Source organism: Podarcis melisellensis, assembly GCF_964234715.1.
Source record: "Podarcis melisellensis genome assembly, chromosome: 1".
NCBI lineage: Eukaryota > Metazoa > Chordata > Lepidosauria > Squamata > Lacertidae > Podarcis > Podarcis melisellensis.
The window spans coordinates 109111237-109132308 of record NC_138528.1 but is presented as its reverse complement, the minus strand read 5'-3'; the positions used below and the strand labels follow the sequence as shown (position 1 = coordinate 109132308).

The 21072-nt window shown below is 43.4% G+C and overlaps 1 protein-coding gene across 2 annotated transcripts in view; it reads right to left on the bottom strand.

The window, feature by feature from the left end:
- CERS6 (ceramide synthase 6) overlaps positions 1–6450 on the bottom strand; it is a 77896-nt gene extending 71446 nt beyond the window's left edge. The window contains exon 1 of one of the 2 annotated variants that reach the window (XM_081923603.1): positions 5983–6450. In XM_081923603.1, coding sequence (XP_081779729.1) covers positions 5983–6152 — 170 coding nt within the window. In that variant the 5' untranslated portion in view covers positions 6153–6450. The remainder of the gene's footprint in view (positions 1–5982) is intronic. The other variant, XM_081923604.1, reaches the window with a different exon arrangement.
- Between the last annotated feature and the right edge of the window lie 14622 nt (positions 6451–21072).

Below are 21072 nucleotides of genomic sequence, written 5' to 3'. Positions count from 1 at the left end.
CACAATTCTCACATGCAATTAGGTATTTGTGGGAAGCAATTATCTCAAAGTGTTGTAATTGAGAGATGTAATACTGGCACTTCCATATAGAAAGCAGAGGTGAGTTCTTGACAAAATGACTAAGGGTACAATCCTCTGTATGTTAACTTTGGAGCCAGCCTCACTGAACTCAGCACGACTTTGGGACAAACATGGACAGAGAGTTACTTAAGATGTAGGAGTGTACTTTCTGTCAAAATGGCTACAGCTTTGTGTTCCTACTACATTTGCATTAAGTGATTTAAGCAACTGAGGAAAGATGAAAAGCAGAATACTGAATGGAATACTATGGTGAATAATACTGAAATCTGAGGTGGTCATGAAGACACCCTGCTAAATAGGGTGAGATTAGCACCATTAGAAGCTGTATCCATTTCTAGGTCAAAAGGAGACTTGCAAATAGACAGTAAGAAATTCTAATCCTCAAAGCAGGTTGTCAAGTGTATTGTACGTCATGTGTCTTTGGACAGACATTATTAAATCTTTGTGTAAAGCCACACGGAGTCTGATTCTACGCCTGCTTACGACATTCAATGAAACTTGCATCCGAGTAATCATACATAGGACTGCAAAGAAAGCAATCATTCTCATTAGATTGCTAGCAGTTGCAGTTAGCTTATAATGAGTGAATAAATGTCAACTGATATATAACTGTATTAACTACAAAAGTGAGCGACAGACATATCTCAGCGTAATAAGTAGATACAAGTGAGCCTTTTGTATGCCCCAGTCTGCGAACCAGCTGAAAACACTGAAAATGGACACCTTGCCTTGCATATGCACCTTCAGTCTGCAATTTTCATTATTAGCAAGGCATTTTCAAAAGAGCCAATTGGCACAAGTTTGAATGAACCTATCTTGGTGGCGATGTGGTCTAAACTAAAGAGCATAGGGCTTGCCGATCAGTAGATCGGTAGTTCGAATCCCCGCGATGGGGTGAGCTCCCGTTGTTCGGTCCCAGCTCCTGCCAACCTAGCAGTTTGAAAGCACGTCCTAGCAGTTTGAAGTGCAAACCTAGCAGTTTGAAGTGCAAGTAGATAAATAGGTACCGCTCCAGCAGGAAGGTAAACGGCGTTTCCGTGCGCTGCTCTGGTTTCTCCAGAAGTGGCTTAGTAATGCTGGCCACATGACCTGGAAAAACTGTCTGCGGACAAACGCTGGCTCCCTCGGCCTATAGAGCGAGATGAGTGCACAACCCCTGATGGTAGAATTCCCTCTCCACAATTCAATTTGTACTGTCATTACTATCTTTTTTAAATGCCAGGATAAGGCCATCCTGTTTACCTAGGTCTTTAATTGTAACTAATCTGCTTTAAATCAATACAGTATTTCACTTAATTACCTTAGGGGGTTTTTTTTGTTGGTATGTTTTATTGTTCTAAATTAAATTTCTATGTTGCCTTTGTCATGGAATAGCAGGATAAGAATCTATTTGCATAAATAAATCTATATGGGCTTTTTATGCAAGCTTTCTCTCTCTTCCAAACCCAGCAAACAATGGTTTGTTCCCCCCCCCCAAAAAAAAACCAGATCAGGACCCCAAACAACATTTTGAGCACAACTTCCAAACAGTTTTGCTGGGGTGGATCTACACACAGAGAGAAAAAATACTATAAACAAGAAAGAAATTAAATCGTTATAACAAAAGAAAAAAACATTATGGAAAATCACATAGATTTCTTTTTTACTCTCCATTGCCATCTAGTGCATGTTTATAATGCATTCAAAACACAGTTTTTTGACTAATGTAGCTGAGTCCATGGTCTTTCCTAATTCATACGTTCTAAATGTTTATTTTAGAGGGCAAACTCTTGCCCAGGGGATGGGGGGGCATGGTGGAAAAATCTGAAAAGCATGGGTGTGAAGAAGCTGTAGACAAAGGGGTTTCAACACACCTTTCCACCTTCTGTGTGTCTATTCAGAATTCCCATCTACCCAAGCTGCTTCTCATTTAAAAGTAAAATCAAAATACCGTAATAGGGAACAGAAGATGGCTGACATGCATTTGTACATCACATGGGGCCAAATCTCTATGGACGCTGACGGATTTGCTTCCCTCAAGGAACTCTGGGGATTAGAGTTGTGAGATTCTGAAAAGTCTGTTAGAGACCCATATTTCCTTTGCGGGATTTTGTGGGGAGAAGCCATGACGATAAGGGGCGACAGCTGGGCAGAGGACTCACAGCATTTTTACTTTGACTTCATACCACTTTTCAAAGACATTCCTGGAAGTCAGCAGTCTTAGAATTGGCTAGTTAGTTCAAATAAACTACATTACCTACAGCATCACACCCCTCCCTTGTCCTTCTAAGGTTGCTAGCTCCTTATATTGCCATGATACTGACACCTCCGAGTCAAGAGACTCTAAACCTAGCATACTTGTGTATCCCTGGCCTCCTCTGTCACCCTGCCAACAGTACAGAACAACCCATCTCTAGGCTACATGGTTTTCCCTAGTCCTACTTTTCCATTGACTTCTTTCTTCAACTCCAATTTTTTTTACCACCCATTATGCCCTTCATATCCTTACAAACTGTTCCCTCCAATTCCAGCTTGACAGGGGACGGCCTACTTTGTGCCCCTTCTTTAAGCCGCTCTCTCTTGACCAAACTCTGTTGCTGTTCTCTCCTCAGTTCCCCCCTCTCCATTCCCTTTCACCAAAAATCTCATTCTCTACCCTTCCTATGTTCCACTTCCTCAGTCCATTGCCTATGGGGCCTCAGAGCACCATGTTTCCATTGAAAGGCTCTCAGGCACACAAGGCAACCCAAGGAGTGCTCTCTTCTCCCAGTTCCTGGGGGGGGACGACGACGACACACCAATTATGCGGAGATTCAAGTGTAAATGCAAGTACCGGTAACTAAACCCATCCTCCATAACTCGGTGGAGTACAAGATTTTATGAGCTGATTTTATCAAAAAACTGTTGTACTATCTTTTGCCTCTATGGTAGTTTACCTAAGTGAGAATTCTGCATGCGTTTTTCCTGAGTTTAGGCAGGAGAAAACGGGAGCTTCTATCTCTTTATAAAAAGCAATAATGTGAACTATGTGAAAGCCATATATTGACATTGCACTATATAATGAAAGAGTAGTTATAAAGGATTCAGAAATAAATATTTGGCCTGGGTATCCTGGTAAACATATGCAGAGCATCAGGTTATCAAATTGCTCAGTTTACATCCAATTCTGGGCTCTTAAAAAATGTGCATTGTTAAAGAAAGTGTTTGTTCTTTACTGGTGAAGAATAAAAGAGATTGTTGGATGTTTGAAGTAGAAGGGAAGAGCGGAATTGTGACATTCCAGAAAGGGAATACCTGTGAGCAATAAAAAGCAAAATATTGTGGATGGGAAACAGCCACCTTCTGACAAAGTTGTTTTTTGTGTTACAAACACACCAGTTTATTTTTTATTTGATTAATGTCATACTAGTGTTAGTCCTATTCCTTGGCATTAGAGTATTATCTAAACCCCAGGTGGCATGGTTTCATTTTGTTTTCAAACTATAGTGTTGTCATCCTAAAAGAAGGATCCTTAAGACCAAAGTTCCTTCAGAGAGTCTCCAAGACAATAGTATGTGCTTTAGGACAATTGATGGTAAAGAGTGTTGAGAAGGACAGTCATAGCTGCAGCTCACCCCATAAAAGAGATGAGATGACAAGGAAAAAAGAACCTGCAGCAACAAGCAGAGGGGAGCAACAGTTGCACCCCTCTCTTGAACTGATAGGAAGCTCAATTTTCACCTATCCAAATGGACCAGTCTCTTGCAATGGAGACTGAGAACACTTGGAAGGAAAAGAGGCAATATGAAATGGGCAGCAGCATCACCATCATGCACTCCTACCATGGGTGTACTGAGCAGACTTACCCAGCAACACCAAGGGAGGAAAGTCAGAGCTTGTGTTGCTGAGGCTACCATTGCTAAGACAGTCCTGCAGCCTAGGCAACAGTCAATAACTTTTGCTCTGTATGTCCTTCTTTTTAAAAATTCTCAAGACTTACGTGCATGCATCCATCCATCCCATAATGTGTTAATGAAAAAGAGAAGTGGGTAAGGTCTGTTTCCCCCTACCCTGCCTCCATTCCATATAGAAGATCACCTTTACCACACAGGTGAAACGCAGAAGGAGTTTAAAGAACTCCACAGCAGAGGATGGAGCGATAGAGACAATTAAGTTAATTACAGACAGGTAGGTAATGTAGAAAAGGGAGGGGCACATCACCAAGCCCTCCACTACACCAGGAGAAACAATAGCACTATGTCATATTTGAAAGCTTTGAGCTGTTATTTTGATAGGTCTAAAAATCACTACAAAACAGCACTTTAAAAAAAACTTTTTAAAAAAGCAGGACAACAGGGAAAATGCAGGAATGTAACAGTGTGGAAAGCATATTCTGAGTGTGGAAAGCATATTCCTTATAATCCAGGACACAAAACAAGTAAACAAATGTTGTCCATCTTGGGAGAAAAGGCTAGGGCAGAAGTACTCAAAATGACCCTCCAGGAAAACTAGACATTTTTATCACACAATATCTTCACACATTGTATTAACTAACATTTAGTGTATGATCAGTTTGGGTTACTATTTCAGAAAAGTGATATATTCTATGTAGATCATTATAAACAGCAACCTTAAAATTTAAGAGGTGTTCTCAGTTAACTATCACAGCAGTTATTATTCTGCATTTCCAAAAAGGATTCTTTTCTGTTGTGTTGTTGTCCTGTGTTTATCATGAAGGGAAACAGCTCTTCAACGGAACAACAGGGAAAGCATAAAGGAAAGACTGCCAACTTAACCATCAGGCTTTTCCCTGGAGCAAATAATTTTGGAGATGTAACAAAGGACTGAAAACCGATAGATTCCTAGCTTAATTAATAATCAGATTGTATTCATGAAGTGTACAGCATTTTACTGTTTTATGACACTGATTCGCTTTTACTTAAAAACCTACAAGCTATGTCACCAGTATACAAGTGACCTTTTTAAGAAATGGGGTTTTTTCCAGTCAGGTGTTTCACACGGAATAGTGTTGTCAGAATTATTTCGACCAAGGACTCATAAACCCATGAGGTGTTCAAAATGCCATACATGAGATCCAGAACATGAGGTAAAAGGTATGTGTACCTCTGGGTATGTGCGGAGCATTTTACCTCCTTCTCACAGCTTACCTACTCACAGCTGTGCTATTAGACAGCAGTTTACAGGTCTGAGGCCTGGGCTCCAGGCAGACTTGCCTGAACCCTGCTTTCCTCATTTTAGAAATGAGGCGATTAGCCTATTTCAAGGAAGTTGGTGGAACCATCAATGTGGTGTTCTCATTTTCAAAAACAGCAACAATACTGGATTTTTCAGAAGGGTCAAGCACATAGTCGTCGTCCCCCCCAATCCGATACTAGCAAGTCTGCTGGTCATTTATCAATGAATTTTTGCCTTGAATGCCATCACACAGGCACGTTGCCCACCACAAAACCATCTGCATTGGTAGCATCTGGGGGAAGGAGTGACCAGGAAGGTGATCTAAAGCTTAGCTCGAAAAGCCTCTCTAATCAAAATAAAATGCCTCCTTGCCTTTTGAGTGGGCATGGTTTTGGTGTGTGTTTTTTTAAGTCAGTGTGGCAGCATTGGACCCATGCTGCTAACATTGGACCAATGCTGGCGACCCACACACACACACCTCTTATTCTTCAGAGAAGTTTGATCCGTACACCCCCTATAATCCCCACTCATGAGGCTGTCTGCCTACGAACTGCAAAGCCCCCTCACCACCCCCAGAGCCAACATCTCCAGAGGCGGAGAGAACCCCAGGGGCCCAAATAAAACAAGCCCCACACGAGCGAGTTGGGAGCTTGTTTGCCTATGGGAAGAAGTAGAAGAGGGCAGCCCTTTCCCTGGGGGGGCTTGTGGGGCTGGAGAGAGAGAGCAGCATCCAGATCCCAGCCTCACCTTTCGAAAACCATGCGGATCATGAAGATGCAGAAGGCCAGGGGGAAGGCCAGGTAGAGGTCCTCCACTTGAGGGAAGGTGGCTTCCTCGGTGCTCTTCAGATCCGCCCAGGTGACATTGTGCGGCAGCCAGAACCTCTCGTTCCAGAACCAAGCGAGGATCCCTGCCATCTTTGCTTTGTCTGGCTCGGGCTGCTGCTGCTGCTGCTGCTCCCCCACCGGCTCCCTGGCTGCCCGATGCTGCTGCTGCTGCTGCTAAGGATGCTCAGCTGCTGCCTGCGTCGCGCGCGCGCGCCTGTGCTCGTGTGTGTGCGCGTGGCCGGCTTAAATAAGCTCCTGAACCCTGGGGCGGCGACAAACCGCGATCGCCGACGCCGCTCTCGAAACACCGCCCTGAGCAGCGGCCGAGCTGGGCCCGCCCAGCCTCGCAGCTTCTCTCGCTCGGGGCGAGGAGAGGGAGGGAGGGAGGGCCGCCTCTGCCTGTCACAAGGTGCTTCAGGGACGCGCCCTCTGATTGGCTTGCAGGGGCGTCAGGCAGCGGGATGCGCGCAAACCCTCGCGCGCCCGACGGCGCCCGAGTCTTGCCTGTCGCTGCTGGGTCTGCTTGGCGCCTGGTTTAAAGGCAGCAATTTGGTGCTTGGCTTCTCTCTCTCTCTCTCTCTCTCCATACACATCTCTATCTATCTTATCTCTATACTCACAGACCGTTCGGCTAGGAGAGATTTTTTGTTTATTGATTTGATTCTCGATAAGTAAGAACCTATTTGCTGCTGTTGTCAGGTGCAGAACACCCCAAATGCCTAGGTGTTGTTGGGGGGAGTATGTGGGTATGCTTACTGAGTGCGCACAGAAAAACTGCATCGGGAAAAAGAGGAATTCGAGAAGGAAGTGCTGAAAGGTTCTCAGCAAATCCAAGAAAATTTGTTCTGGTTTAGATTTTTTTAAAGAATAAGATAAAAATGGTGGGTTGTTTTTTTTGGTAATTTTTCAAAATATACTCGATAATAGCACGAAAGGTACTCCCTGTTGTTATTTTTTTCTTTAGCTTCCTAGTTTGCAAATGACTGAAGATTTTGACAGATTTTTCTGAGCACTTGGGATCAAAAGAAAGCAATTTAAAGCAAGTGTCCCTGAGACATTTCATTCTGAATCTGCTAGAGCCAGACAGAGGATGATGACAGTGTCCTGCCTCCCGCTGACATAAATCATGGCTCCGCCTTTGGACCCTGTGCTTATTTGTTTGAATTCCCTGAAATCCCACTTTTATTGGTTTTAACATGCTTCTATGCTTCTGTTTTACTGGTTTTGCATTGTACTTTTGTTTTATTGATATTATCTTTTACATTGTACACAGTGTACTCTTTAAAAGTACTGAGTGGTTTATAAATGGTTTTAAATAATCTACACAAGCAAAGATTCACATTGCTTAACCCTGAGGCAACAAGTTTACTAGTGCCAGCAGTCAGATTTTAACTAAAAGATATTTTTTTTCAAACCCTAAGGATTGTGAGAAGTTTATTTGGGATGTAGGGTGTGTGGGTGTGTGTTGGGATCCTCAGTGACAGATTACTTTATTTTATTTTGTTATTGCTACGTAGTACAAGTGCAGGAGCCCTGCAGGGCAAAAAAGTTGGCAACCCCAGTAATTTAAAATAGTAATTTAATGTTTGATGTTTTATATTTTATTGTGTTTTTAATATTCTGTTGGGAGCTGCCCAGAGTGGCTGGGGAAACCCAGCCAGATGAGCAGGGTCTAAATAAATTATTATTATTATTATTATTATTACTAAAACAAGTGTTGTTGAAACATTTCATTCTGAATCCACTAGATAGAACCAGATGGAGGAAGATGACAGGTGGGTATTCTGCCCCCTCTCAAGATTAATTCTGGCTACGCCCATTCCTGGTCTCAGACTTATCATCCGTAAAGCAGAAAAACAAAAGGGAAAACTTAATAATGAGGGGGAAGAGAGAAGAAACAAGCACACCCATGGAACAGAAGACAGATCTTCTCCTTACTATGTTTATGTGCACAACCTTTCCAGCTGAGGAGCTCAGTAGTTCTGGCCTCCCAATTTTATCCTCTCAACAACCCCACAAGGTAGGTTAGGCAGGCTGTGATATATTTTATGAATAGTGGTGTATAAATATTCTGACCAAGAAAGAAAGAAAGTCCTTAGGCCACCACTGGGAGCCCTGAGGAAGGGAACATGAAAGTGATTTGAAACACTGTCCTCCCTAAAGAGCCTTCCTAGTAGGAGTGTATGAGTTATACTACGTCATGGTCCCACTCCAGGGGTAATAATTTCTACTTTTCTCCTCCCACCCTGCATTGCTGCTTCAGAACTCCAGATTTCCCCAGGAATGTGCACTTTTTGACATGATCAAATTCCACAAAATCCCATGGGCTGCCATCTTTTCCTTCTCAATATAATAAATGCCCATCCAAGTTGGGTTTTCACAACTCTCCAAAAGGAAAATAATAACTTGGTGACTTTTATTCCATTTCAGTGTACACAAAGACTTTAACAGTGCACACTCAGGGCACCATTCTCTTCTCAAAAGCCACTTGTTTTTGAACTATAGGGATCCACAGAACTCAAGATGTGCCACTGCCACAAGAGTTAGGCTGGGAGAACATGGGGGAGAACCTGAAGCACGAGCATGGGAGGATATTTGGATGGCAACATTGCCTCTTTTTTCTCACTCTCTGCCCTGAAAGCTACTGGTGCACAGGGGCGGCACATCCCATTTCACCACCTGAGACGAAGCAGGAGTTGCCGCCTCCTGCCCCACCCCAGTGCCTCAAGAACCATGGTTCTTGCCAAACGTGATAGGAGCCAAGTGTTCCAAATCAGTTTCTCCCCCACTCCCTATGGGGAGAAGGGAGCCAAGGCAACCAGTATACAAGAGTGCCCCAGGTCTTGCTGAACTTGCCAGAAGCCAGGGTGCGCATCAAAATGTTGCAGTTCACTCGGATTCTCTGCTCACGGACGGGGAAGATGAGCGGCAATGCTGCCCACATGAACACATTCCTCTCAGGAGCAGAGGCTGTCCTGTAGGCGGCCATTAACACTGCCTCTTGCATTTCCTCCTTCTGTGGGAGACGCATCCTGGGTGTGGAAGATCTGGGGCATTTATAATTATGCACTCAGGCTGCTGCCTAATGCTTGTTTTTGTCTCTCCTTCTCTGCAACAAGTTTATGTTTCCTACCTTAAGAACCCAAGAAAAGGCCAGCATCCTGTTCTCACAGTGGCCAACAAGATGCCTGAAAGCATCACAGTGCGAGGTGCGCCCCCCCCAGCCCAATTTTGACTGCCTAGGGGCCTCCATAGAGTTTAATTCGGGACTGCTCATTGCTGCCAGAAATTAAATCTTGGAACTACTACATGCAAAACATGTTTTCCAGTTATGGCGCTTGCTGTTCAGTGCACAGAAGCAGCCTTCTGCATCTGCATAGCAATGCTTATTTGGGTGTCGTGGTGTGGATGAATGTATCTTATGATACAAAGAGCACTATGTAGCCCCTTCCGGAGACCACATGACCTGTTGCAAATGACCAGAAACAGAGTAAGTCCTCTTCAGAGATATGGTAGATGTTTTTAAGATGCAGCACTAATCTTTCCCTGCCTGGACCTATTCTGTAGTTGCAATATATGTGCCCTGCCGCTAAACGATGAACCCTGCTTTAGATGTGCTACCAGGAGCTAAGTATAACATCTGAGAGTTCTGTTGTCCTTCAAAATGACAAGTAAGGAGAGAACGCTTTTTTTAAATAAAAAAACAACAACCCACCCTGCACACATTTTTTTCAACCCTTGCAACAAAATCTGTTAAAATCACAAACAGGGCTTGTTGTTTTAGCATGCGCTGGGATGAAATAAGACTGATTTGGCATGGATCCCAAACTGCTAAAATCATTGTCCTTTTTTTTATAATAACGGACTGGCATGCTGCCTACATGAGTGTCCATTGTTTTGCATTACCTGAGGCACAAACTATGAATGTAAATTTGTGATGGCAAGGTCAAAATCCTTAACATAACGGGTGCAATCGCTCAGACTTGACTGTGTTGCTTTGTGCTTCCAAAGTGACTGTCGTTCAACCTCTGACAACAGGGGACACGTTTGAATATGGAAAAAAAGGTTATTCCATTTTGAAATGCACAACAAATGCGAGTCATTCTGCCAATGAATCAATTTTGTTGGAATATTTTGCATTGTGAAACGAAAATAATAGCGATAATTTCACTGTTGCTTGCCTCAGAGATCATGACCAATGTTTTTGAGGTTGGCGGTCCCTAACTTCGCAGTTGCCCATGGATACAGATATTAAACTGCATCCTGTTAATTGCTGCCGTGTGGGAACTTTTTTGTTTTACTGTCGTGGCTGCTTGCATCGCTTTCCTTCAATCCTGCCTTTTGTCTGAGTTCAAAGGGGAAAATGGAATTCTGAATACAGATGAAGGCTAAACTGTAATTTGTAGATGTTTTTATCATGCTGAACAGCTGCTTTACAAAATAAAATAAAATAAATCTGTTTTTGTCTCTCCTTCTCTCCAGATGGAGGAAGATGACAGGGGGGTATTCTGCCCCCTCTCAAGATTAATTCTGGCTACGCCCATTCCTGGTCTCAGACTTATCATCCGTAAAGCAGAAAAACAAAAGGGAAAACGTAATAATGAGGGGCAAGAGAGAAGAAACAAGCACACCCATGGAACAGAAGACAGATCTTCTCCTTACTATGTTTATGTGCACAACCTTTCCAGCTGAGGAGCTCAGTAGTTCTGGCCTCCCAATTTTATCCTCTCAATAACCCCACAAGGTAGGTTAGGCAGGCTGTGATATATTTTATGAATAGTGGTGTATAAATATTCTGATCAAGAAAGAAAGAAAGTCCTCCTCAGGCCACCACTGGGAGCCCTGAAGAAGGGAACATGAAAGTGATTTGAAACACTGTCCTCCCTAAAGAGCCTTCCTAGTAGGAGTGTATGAGTTATACTACGTCATGGTCCCACAGGGCCAATTATTTTTCAGTTTGTTTGAGGAAGCAGTGACGGGTTGTGATTGAATGGGGTGTTGTTGGAAGAGAGTAATGTTGTTGGATGTTTTGTTTGTTATATGAACAAAAATCTCGCTTTTTTATTCACATGAAGCGACCTATGCAAATCCAGCCAGTTTTCAAACAGTTAATATAAACATGTTCACATAGCAAAGAAGTCATCTGGCAAATTCTGCATCTTTTGAAAGGCTTTTCAAGATCCAAATTTTCAGAACATTGGGCAACCATAACTTCACTCCTGACAATGAAATATGAAAACTTATCAATAAAGCATTAATAAACTCACAGCATTATTAATAAATCATGAACAAATACAAAAAAACCCAGGTTGAAAAAGCAAAAACTAGAGATAGCTGCAAAATTTGGGGGAGATATTTGCTAGGGACTCTCAGGCCTCAAAGGAAAGAACATACGTTCCAACTTTCCTCCAGTAAAAATAGGGACATCCTATTCCATAACAACAACAATGTTATTATTTATACCCTGCCCATCTGACTGGGCTGCAGCAGCCACTCTGGGCAGCTTCCAACATATATAAAAGCATAATAAAACATTTTTTTAAAAACTTCCCTATATGGGGCAGGCCATTCCAGGATCAAATTAGAGACTGTAGTGGCTTCTGTAAATTCGGGCTGTCCCTGGAAAAAAGGGACACTGGGAGGGTCTGAAAGGGAAGAAGGGGGCTAGCCCCTAACTTTTTGTGATGACCCCATAGGTAGTTACTAGTTTTAGAAGGCTCCAAGAAGAAACTTACTTTACCAAAATTGGAGGGGTTGATGAAGGGGCTCTCAAATAAAACTGCCACTTCCCTCCTATTTTGAGTACTGAGGACGTAATATCACCCACTACTTTCACTGAGAAATCTTGCCGATATATAGAAAGATTTTGAAACAGTAATACATTTATTTCCACTCAGTAATGTTTTCTTGTCTCTATTACTGCCCATATCCTGAAGTAAAATTATCTCATGTGTGTTGCCTTACTCTCTCAGCACAAATATACAACTGAAAGGGGCGGGGAGAGAACTACCTTCCCTTCGACACCTTTTTAAAAAAGTTGTATTTGATCCTTACAGAGTCTTCTGTGAAACGGGGTATTCCAGTCCCAGCACCTTCTTTTCCAGCAGATGTACATGGCAATGGCAAGTAAATGTTGAACCACTTTAAAGAAAATCCTTTGGTAGGAAAAATATTTGTACTTGAGAAGTCTGCCCACTGCTGGGCTAACTGAGCATCATCCAGTCTGTGGGATTATTCTGTAGTTGTGATTTATCAAAAATCTTTTCCCTGAATTTTTGTGTACCCTCTCCCCAACCCAGATAGACAGACAGATTTTTATCCCTATGTAGGGGAAACCTGTATTTTGAGATAGGTATTGGTTTCTACAATTTCCCCCTCACTGTTTATTGGCACCTTTGAGACTGGGAAGGATTTTGGTTTTAGTTTACTGTTTGGGCTCCAGGGATAAGTGGCAGCAGGATGTGGGAAGATCCACTTGTGGGTCAAATGAAGGCTGAGTGGGGGTTAAATGAAGGCAGGCAATAGTGCACTGCAGAGTTGATAAATGGAGTTGGCCCCTGTATATTGGCTTAGCTTACCAGGTGGGAAGAACTGAGATATTAGGTCAGCCAGCATCCAGCCAACAAAGGTCTAGAGCAAATAAATTTCTCAGATGGCGTCTGACTCCTAAGTTTTGATGTGGTCCTGTGCAAGAGTGCTCTGCATATTAGCCAGCTGGAGTCTCTTTTGTTATTGTTTGCTGGAGCTGCTGGTAATAGAATGGCGAAGTAGTTTAACTTGTTCATGCTGTTCTATTTTGCTTAAAGACTATTTCACTGCTTTGCCTGCGCTATTAATTAATAAGAACACTGAACTTCCCTCCACCTGAGCTGTTATTGCCATTGAGTCCAAAAGAACTGTACATGCGCTGGTTATATCCTGTTTGGACTACTGCAATTCACTCTGTAGATGGAGCTACCTTTGAAGTTGACTTGGAAACTACAACCAATCCAGAATGTGTCAGCTAGACTGGTTACTGGGAGCAGCCGCTGGTACCATGTAACACCCGTCCTAAAGGATTTACATTGGCTCCCAGGATGTTTCCGAGCACAATTCAAAGTGTAGGTGCTGACCTTTAAAGCTCTAACCAGCCTTGGCCCAGTATACTTGAAGGAGTGTTTCCACTCCTATTGTTCAGACTGGACACTGCAAGAAGTGAAATTACAGGGAACCAGGCAGAGAGCCTTCTCCATAGTGGCACCCACCCTGTGGCATGCCTTTCCATCAGATGTCGAACAGATAAACGACTATACAATTTTTAGAAGACATCTGAAGGCAGCCCTGTTTAGGGAAGTTTCTAAGGTTTGATGTTTTATTATGCTTTTATATTTGTTGGAAACCGCCCAGAGTGGCTGAGGCAACCCAGTCAGATGGGTGGGGTACAATTATTATTATTATTATTATTATTATTATTATTATTATTATTATTTGCCCTGGTAGGGGAAGAAGTCTACTCAACAAGACACTGAGCTGCATCTCTCCTTGGTTGGCTCAGCACAGGTGTTTGGGCACCATTGACTCAAGTATCGAACTGGCTAACTCTGCCAGTGTCATGAGATTTGGCTGAGATTGAGGGGCCCTAATAGCTTACCTTTCCCGCCCCGACCTGGCCACAGTGATCCATGCGACGGTCACCTCCAGGCTTGACTACTGTAATTCACTCTACGTGGGGCTGCCCTTGAAGCTGTCCCAGAAACTCCAGCGGGTACAGTATGCTGCAGCGAGGCTCCTCACGGGGTCTCTGCCATGGGAGCATATTCACCCAGTGCTTTTCCAGCTGCACTGGCTCACGGTGGAGTACAGGGTCAGATTTAAGGTGCTGGTTTTGACCTTTAAAGCCCTTCACGGCCTAGGACCCTTGTACCTACGGGACCGCCTCTCCCAGTATGCCCCATGGAGGACCTTAAGGTCCATAAATAGCAACACCCTTGTGGTCCCAGGCCCTAAGGAAGTTAGATTGGCTTCAACCAGAGCCAGGGCCTTTTCAACACTGGCTCCGGCCTGGTGAAACGCTCTGCCTCATGAGACCAGGGCCCTGCAGGATCTGATTTCTTTCCGCAGGGCCTGTAAGACAGAGTTGTTCCGCCTGGCCTTTGGCTTGGAACCAATTTGATTCCCTCTCTCTCTTTCTTTTTACTTTTCCCTTTCTCCTCCTGTGATGAGGCTGCATTTTAATATTTTAATGTTGTATTTTAATCTTGTTTTGAAGTTGTATTCATTCAACTTGTTTTTATTATTGCTTGTTAGCCTTCCTGAGCCCGGCCTTGGCTGGGGAGGGCAGGGTATAAATAAAAAATGTTATTATTATTAATACATGCAGATACTGGGAGGTTGGCAGAAAACAGCGACAGGGCTAGGACAGGTCCTGCTCATGGCACTCTGTGGTACGGGGAAACAGCTGGGAGCTCCTCAGAAGAAAGTATGCCGGCAAACTGATGAAATAAGTGCTTTAAAAGAACAGCAGGTGCTGCTGTGTTAGGCGTTGGGAGGTGTGCAAGGCAAAGAGGATTTAGCAGATAAAAGGGCTGTTACCCCGTTTGCTGTGTTAGGACATCGCAGACAGGTTAAAAGGGGTTGCATTCAGTGGTGTGCGGTCAGTGGGCTAGGGGGACAAGTCTAGTCCCCTAAATGTTCCCAGTAAATTTGGGAAGGAGGCAAGAGGGCTCCAACGTCCTGTCAGAGGCCTGGCACTTTCTTCTCAAAGGCCGGGAAGCTTCTGCCAGCTTAGGGAGGAAGGAGCTATGCTCACATGCGCAATGTCAGGACGTCATGTGCACTTCATGTCCGTCCCCCCAATTGCCCTCGCAGCTGGAGCCTCTGGCCCTAACTGTTCCCCTAAATATACGCCACTGGTTGCATGCCTGATCCTCACAGAAATCTCATTAAGTCCCGTGACTGGAGTCCTGATAACTGGAATTGGGACACCTGGGAGACTGATAATGACTTAGACTGGACTGTGTGGGATGGTGCTGCTGAAGTATGGGCAGCTGAAGACAGATCCCTAATTAGTAATAAATCTAAGGGGCTGCCAAGTGGCAGGGAGCACTCCAGGCAACTTGCATTTGTCAGGGACTACGGCCAGCAAATTTCTGAAAATGCCAATCAGGGTCATATAAGTTTTGGAGCATGTGGTTAGTTTGCCTTTGGGGCCAGCATTGTATGCAAGTGAGGCGGGGTGGTGGTGCAAATTTTGGCATTGCACAGGGTGCCACAGGTCAACCCCTGAAGCCTTGCAGCCTGACATGCATCTCCTAGGCTAACCTGCTGCCTTGAGGTGCAGCTGACACAGATACATATTCATGCATCCTAAAAGCATCTGTACACACGAGTCTGAAGTCCCTGGCCCAATCAGGGTTCTCAGATGTATGCACATAGTGTTTAAAGAGGCATGTATAAAAAATGTGTATCATCAACACCTTTCCACATTTGCCGTTATGAATTGTGTAGCTGCCATAACTTAAGCCTGGGCACTTTACTAGCTTATGTTAGAAGTAGCATAAGCAAATTCAGTATCCTGCCACAGGAGGCCACTGTGGTCGGCCAATTATCATTTCTAGAGTTGCATATGATGCTGTTATGGGTCTGAGCCTTACTTCCTGTCGAATTCAGTGGAGCCGATGTTTCCTTTTAACACGATGTGAGCCATGAATTCCGGTAACATTGATTGACAGGTAATGGCACCGAATCGTCAACACCAAGTGAATTTACTTCCATCACAGAAACATGCCAAAACACAAAAGATCTCTCCCAGGGAGTGGGAAAGATGAACATGTACCGTAGGTAATTTGCATTTGGTACTTTGTTCCTGGAATAAAGTATGCTTAGCACAGAGATATGAAAGCTCTGTTAAAGCCATTTAAAGCAGAAGCAAATACATACGATCCTATAAGGCAGCAGGGGGAAAACCTGTGCCCTTCCTTACATTCTTGGACTCCAATTCCAGCTCTCATCAGCCCCAGCTAGGATGGCCAGTGGTCAAGGATGATGGGAACTGTGATCCAACCACATCTGGAGGGCCACATGTTCTCTGCTATAAGGCTACAACATATAAACTACCTTTTCAATCAACCCTTTGGTGCAGAATGGCCTGGGTATGGCTGTGCCATAGACTTTTCATTTTCTACACATAGCAGATGGTTGTCTACCCGCTGCTTCCAGAAATAATTGCCTGCTATGGAATAGACAGATATTAATAATCAAAGAGGCACTGCACAGAGACATAACATTAAGCAGGGACTGTTTAAGCCATGCATTTTTAAAGAGATCTCTTAGAAACATCAACTCATCCATTGCTTACAAAGTGGAGGTCGTTTCCCCAAGGTGAAAAAGGTGCACTGCAAGAATAAATTAAGCCACATATTTTCTGATTGCAGAGAAACTTCTGACCCATTTAGGAGCTCCATCTACCTGTAAGCTAAACACAGAAGTGGGACAGGAGCTGTGCTCTAGTAAAAGAGGTGCCAGAACCCACCACAAACACCCATCTCGTTCTCTTAGAATGGCAATGGCGCCCACCTGAGAGGTGCCGGAATGGAGTTCTAGCGAGGACGGCACCCACTGCCATTCCCACTCGTCTTCCCTGCAGCTTCTGCACAGACAGACAGATGACGTCTGCAAAGGATTAGGGTGACACCTGTACACAATCACCTCTTTTCACACGTCATCTTGACCCTGGGAGCAGGGCCAGCAGCTCTGAGGTCCCATTTCCTCCTCCACGAGTTTAGCCTATGCAGGGAGGAAAGCCCTGAGCAACCTTATAACTGCAGTGATTCCTTGAGCAAACATGACGTTTGAATCTGTATGCTAGCGCTCAAAAAGTACATTTAGCTCTGTTCCGCTTGAATTAAGTTATTTGCATTTCATGTGTACCTTATTGCAAAGAGTAAACACATACATGCAATCCAGCCAGTTTGGGCTTACCCAAATTGCAGTATTACCCAGCTTTTCCAATTGGAGTTGTGGCCTTGGCACACTTAAGTGGGATGGCAACTTTTACCCTTATGGTTCTGAGTCTCTCTTTGCAAGCTGTGACTAGGGGCCAAATATTCTGGTGATAAGAGTGGCTAGGGCAACCAAGGGGTATAAATACTAAAAATATAATTATTGTTATTATTAACATCAGAGCTTTCCAAACTTTTCATGTCGATGGCGCACTTTTTAGACATGCATCATTTCATGACACAGTAATTCAGTTTTACTAGCAAACCAGAGGTTAAACTAACCCCTTTTCAGCCCAGAAGCCGTCACTCATACAAGTTACAGCAAAGTCTACTTGTGCTGCTCATTCCCTATTTTCCTATGTTGGGGCACACCTGAAAAAGTACTGCTGCGTCCATTCTACCGCAACACAAAGCCGTGTCTGAAACCTCTTGCCTTCATTTATTAAAGCAGAAACAGAGCCCGAGACGCCTGATATGTAGTCATCAATTTGAATAATGAGATGGGTTTATTCATGAGCTTGGCTCAGTCTAGGGCTGCTAATGAACGAAACAAGAGAAGAATCCTGAGGTAAAAAGTAAAACACTGACTTTGAATTTCTGCCCCACACATTCTCTTCAGTTTTGTGTTTCAGAATGTGAAATCCTTTTGCATACTTATCATTGACTTCATGGATTGCAATAGAACTTTATGGTAACCTGAATACTGAGAGGGCAGGGATGTTGTCATTCTTTTATTTAAAAAAAGTATCAAGATATAAATTCAAAACAAAAGTTAGCAAATATGCAAATCGAGCATTAAGATACTGTACTGAGCATATTAAAATATTGTTGATTATTTTGTAATGTGTTTACAAAATGTGTGTTGCATGCACATATCCACAATGTTATACCATTATAATTGCAATGAACTGGTACTAGACTGCTTAGTATAATAATGTTTTGATATGTATTCCTGTTTAGTATTTCTATTCTATTCTGTTGTTTGTTGGGGCACATTTATGTAGAAAAAGCAGTAGCCAAGTTTAAATAATAAATAAAGAACAAATGAGCTTCACAGGTGAGTGGAAATTTGAACCTTGGTCTCCCAGGTCCTACTCTGGCACCTAACCACTATACCAAACTGGATTTCCTTCCTCCCCGCTGCATCTACTGGGGACCTGCACCTTCCAAGTTTCACTAGGAGACAAGTGCACTGAACATCCCTGGGATCCTTCAAAACAGATCTCTCTCTATCTGCTCCCTTTCCCAGAGTTCACTGCGTTTCCTGTCCTTGTGCGGCTCAAACCCATCATTTCCATCCATGCTTTCTCTGGTGCACCTGCAGGCCCCCAGTGCCACCTACCAGATCTGCATCACTCACTGCTCTTTATATGGCAGGCGTGGGGAACCTGAGGCCTTCCAGATGTTATAGAACTACAACTGTCAGCCCCAGCAAGCAGGGATGGTGGGTACTGTTGCTCAGCAACATCTGGATGCCCAAAGTTTCCCTGTTCCTGTTCTACGGCAACAGTAATGTCCACCTGCTCCTCCATCTTTTTTCTGTGTCATAGAAAAAAGGTCCAGGATAAGCTGTTGGTCCAGGCAATGCCGAATTTGTACAGTCTATGTATTATTTAAACTAATCAAGGCACTTTCTGTAATTATCCCACTCTGGGGATTCAACCTGTGCAACCATTGTTCTCTCTTGTGCCATTTTGGTGTCTGTAATCCCTAACAAATTTATTTTGAACCCTAAAGGTAAAGGTAAAGGGACCCCTGACCATTAGGTCCAGTCGCAGCTGACTCTGGGGTTGCGGTGCTCATCTCGCTTTATTGGCCGAGGGAGCCGACGTACAGCTTCCAGGTCATGTGGCCAGCATGACTAAGCCGCTTCTGGTGAACCAGAGCAGCGCACGGAAATGCCATTTACCTTCCCACCGGAGTGGTACCTATTTATCTACTTGCACTTTGACGTGCTTTTGAACTGCTAGGTTGGCAGGAGCAGGCACCGAGTAACGGGAGCTCACCCCGTCATGGGGATTCGAACCACCGACCTTCTGATCGGCAAGTCCTAGGCTCTGTGGTTTAACCCACAGCGCCACCCACGTCCCTTCTGAACCCTAACTGGGACTTAATGGTTCTTGCTAATCCACACGCCTCCATCCAAGTAATAAAAACATGCTTCAACTTTCACAAGGCATGCCATGACTCTGCACCCGAGAGCTTGAAATACTACATCTCTGGGGTAACACGTTTGCACGTGTGTTGAGTGCAACCTGTGTCAATGTGGTAACAGCTTTCAGTTGCTGCTGGATTGTCTCATACTGTTGATTCCCATGGATTTCCCCATTTCTCCCATCTCTTTGTTTTCAGAAAGTGTAGAAAGTTGTGCAGAGGTTGGGAGAACCATGGCTGTTGCTGAACAAGTAAGAATTAAATTAATTAAACTCAAATATTAACTGAGTGGTCCTTTTCAATTAAAAAAAAAATATTGAGTGGCAGCTAAGAAATGTCTGACTGCCTATAGGCAGGACTGGAAAATAAATATTTAACATAATCAAGGTGATTGAACTGTAGGTAACATCTGCCTTCTCATCAGAATTCCACTTGGTTTTATTTATTTTTTAAAATAATATTTTATTAGATTTTAACAAGAAAAAAGGTTGCAGAAACAACAAAATAAAATAAACACCAAAAAATACAAAAACCAAAAATTCAGCACAAAAACAAGAAGAAAATAAAAATAAAAATCCCTCCTTTCAATTTCTCACCATTCTTTTACTTATTTTCCTGACTTCCTCTCGCCTCCCTCTTTGTATTCCATTTAAAAATTTATTCAGCAAATTCATACCCTCTTATCTTACCCTTAATTATGTGTCCCCATATAATATTACTTCATATTTTCATTTATGATCGAACCATTCTTGCAAATTCTTATTTCACCTTATTACTCAAACCACTTCATTTTTTGCATTAATTTCATTAATTTTATCTTGTCCTCAAATCTCTAAAATTTCTAAATTTAAACCATATTTAACCTTTCTGCTAAAGCCAATTACTTCCTTTCCAACATCTCTTAATATTTCATTAGTATTACACTAATTCCATAAATATAGGTTTATTACAAAAAACATTTCTCATTCTAGGTTTATCCAACGTCCCTTTTCCTGGTTCCGGGTAATGTCCGTCCTTAGTTAATAATGAAGGCGTTAAACTGCCAACTCGAAATATACATGTTAAGATCCCATGGCAACTACTCCCTTTCCGGTTAGACTGTACAGATCAGATATCTGTCCGAACGGTTAAAATCTCTACATTCCCTGACACGTATTCTATCTCGTGTCTGGAGGGGGACATTTTCCGCAGCCTCCTTGTCTTTTGCATGAAAATTAGCCAACCTTCTTTGGACTGAGCTGACCTTTCCTGCTGGAGAAATGTATATAGCGATCATCACAGCCGTCAGAATCTGAGAGTGCCTACTTAGTAACCAGCTCCAACCCTCTCCGAAGCCAGACTGCCATTCTGCAGTCTTGGCAGGTACTTCTGCGAGGATCAACCAGTCAAGAAATTGGGGACTGTAGAAGCTGCAGAAGCCGAACGACCATACAGGAGTGGCTGCACCACTGCGTCTGTGAGAGAGTTGGCCAGATCTGGCAATCGCTGCAGAGAATCACAATGCCTGCTTAAAAACAAACAAGTAATGCCATTGGGGACATTCCATGCAGAGACTCTACACAAGAGGGATGCTGTTGGTTGTCCTACTCATTGGACATTCGTCAAGTGTTCACCTTTAGAGTTTGTCTGCGCAAGACTCCAATCCAGGCAACTGCTATTAGCATAACATGCAAGTATGACATGCTAATTATGCAAATGTTATGGGGGGGGGGAATCAGCATATCTAATTCACACATCATTCCAAACACATCATTCCATTCCATGCCTGCTCCTCCCATATTCTGAAGGCAGCAAAGAAAGATCTGTAGTTAATTTATGGTTGTTCATTATGCAGCTGATTCTGCAACAGTAGCTGGCCATGGGAATTGCCCCAGTAC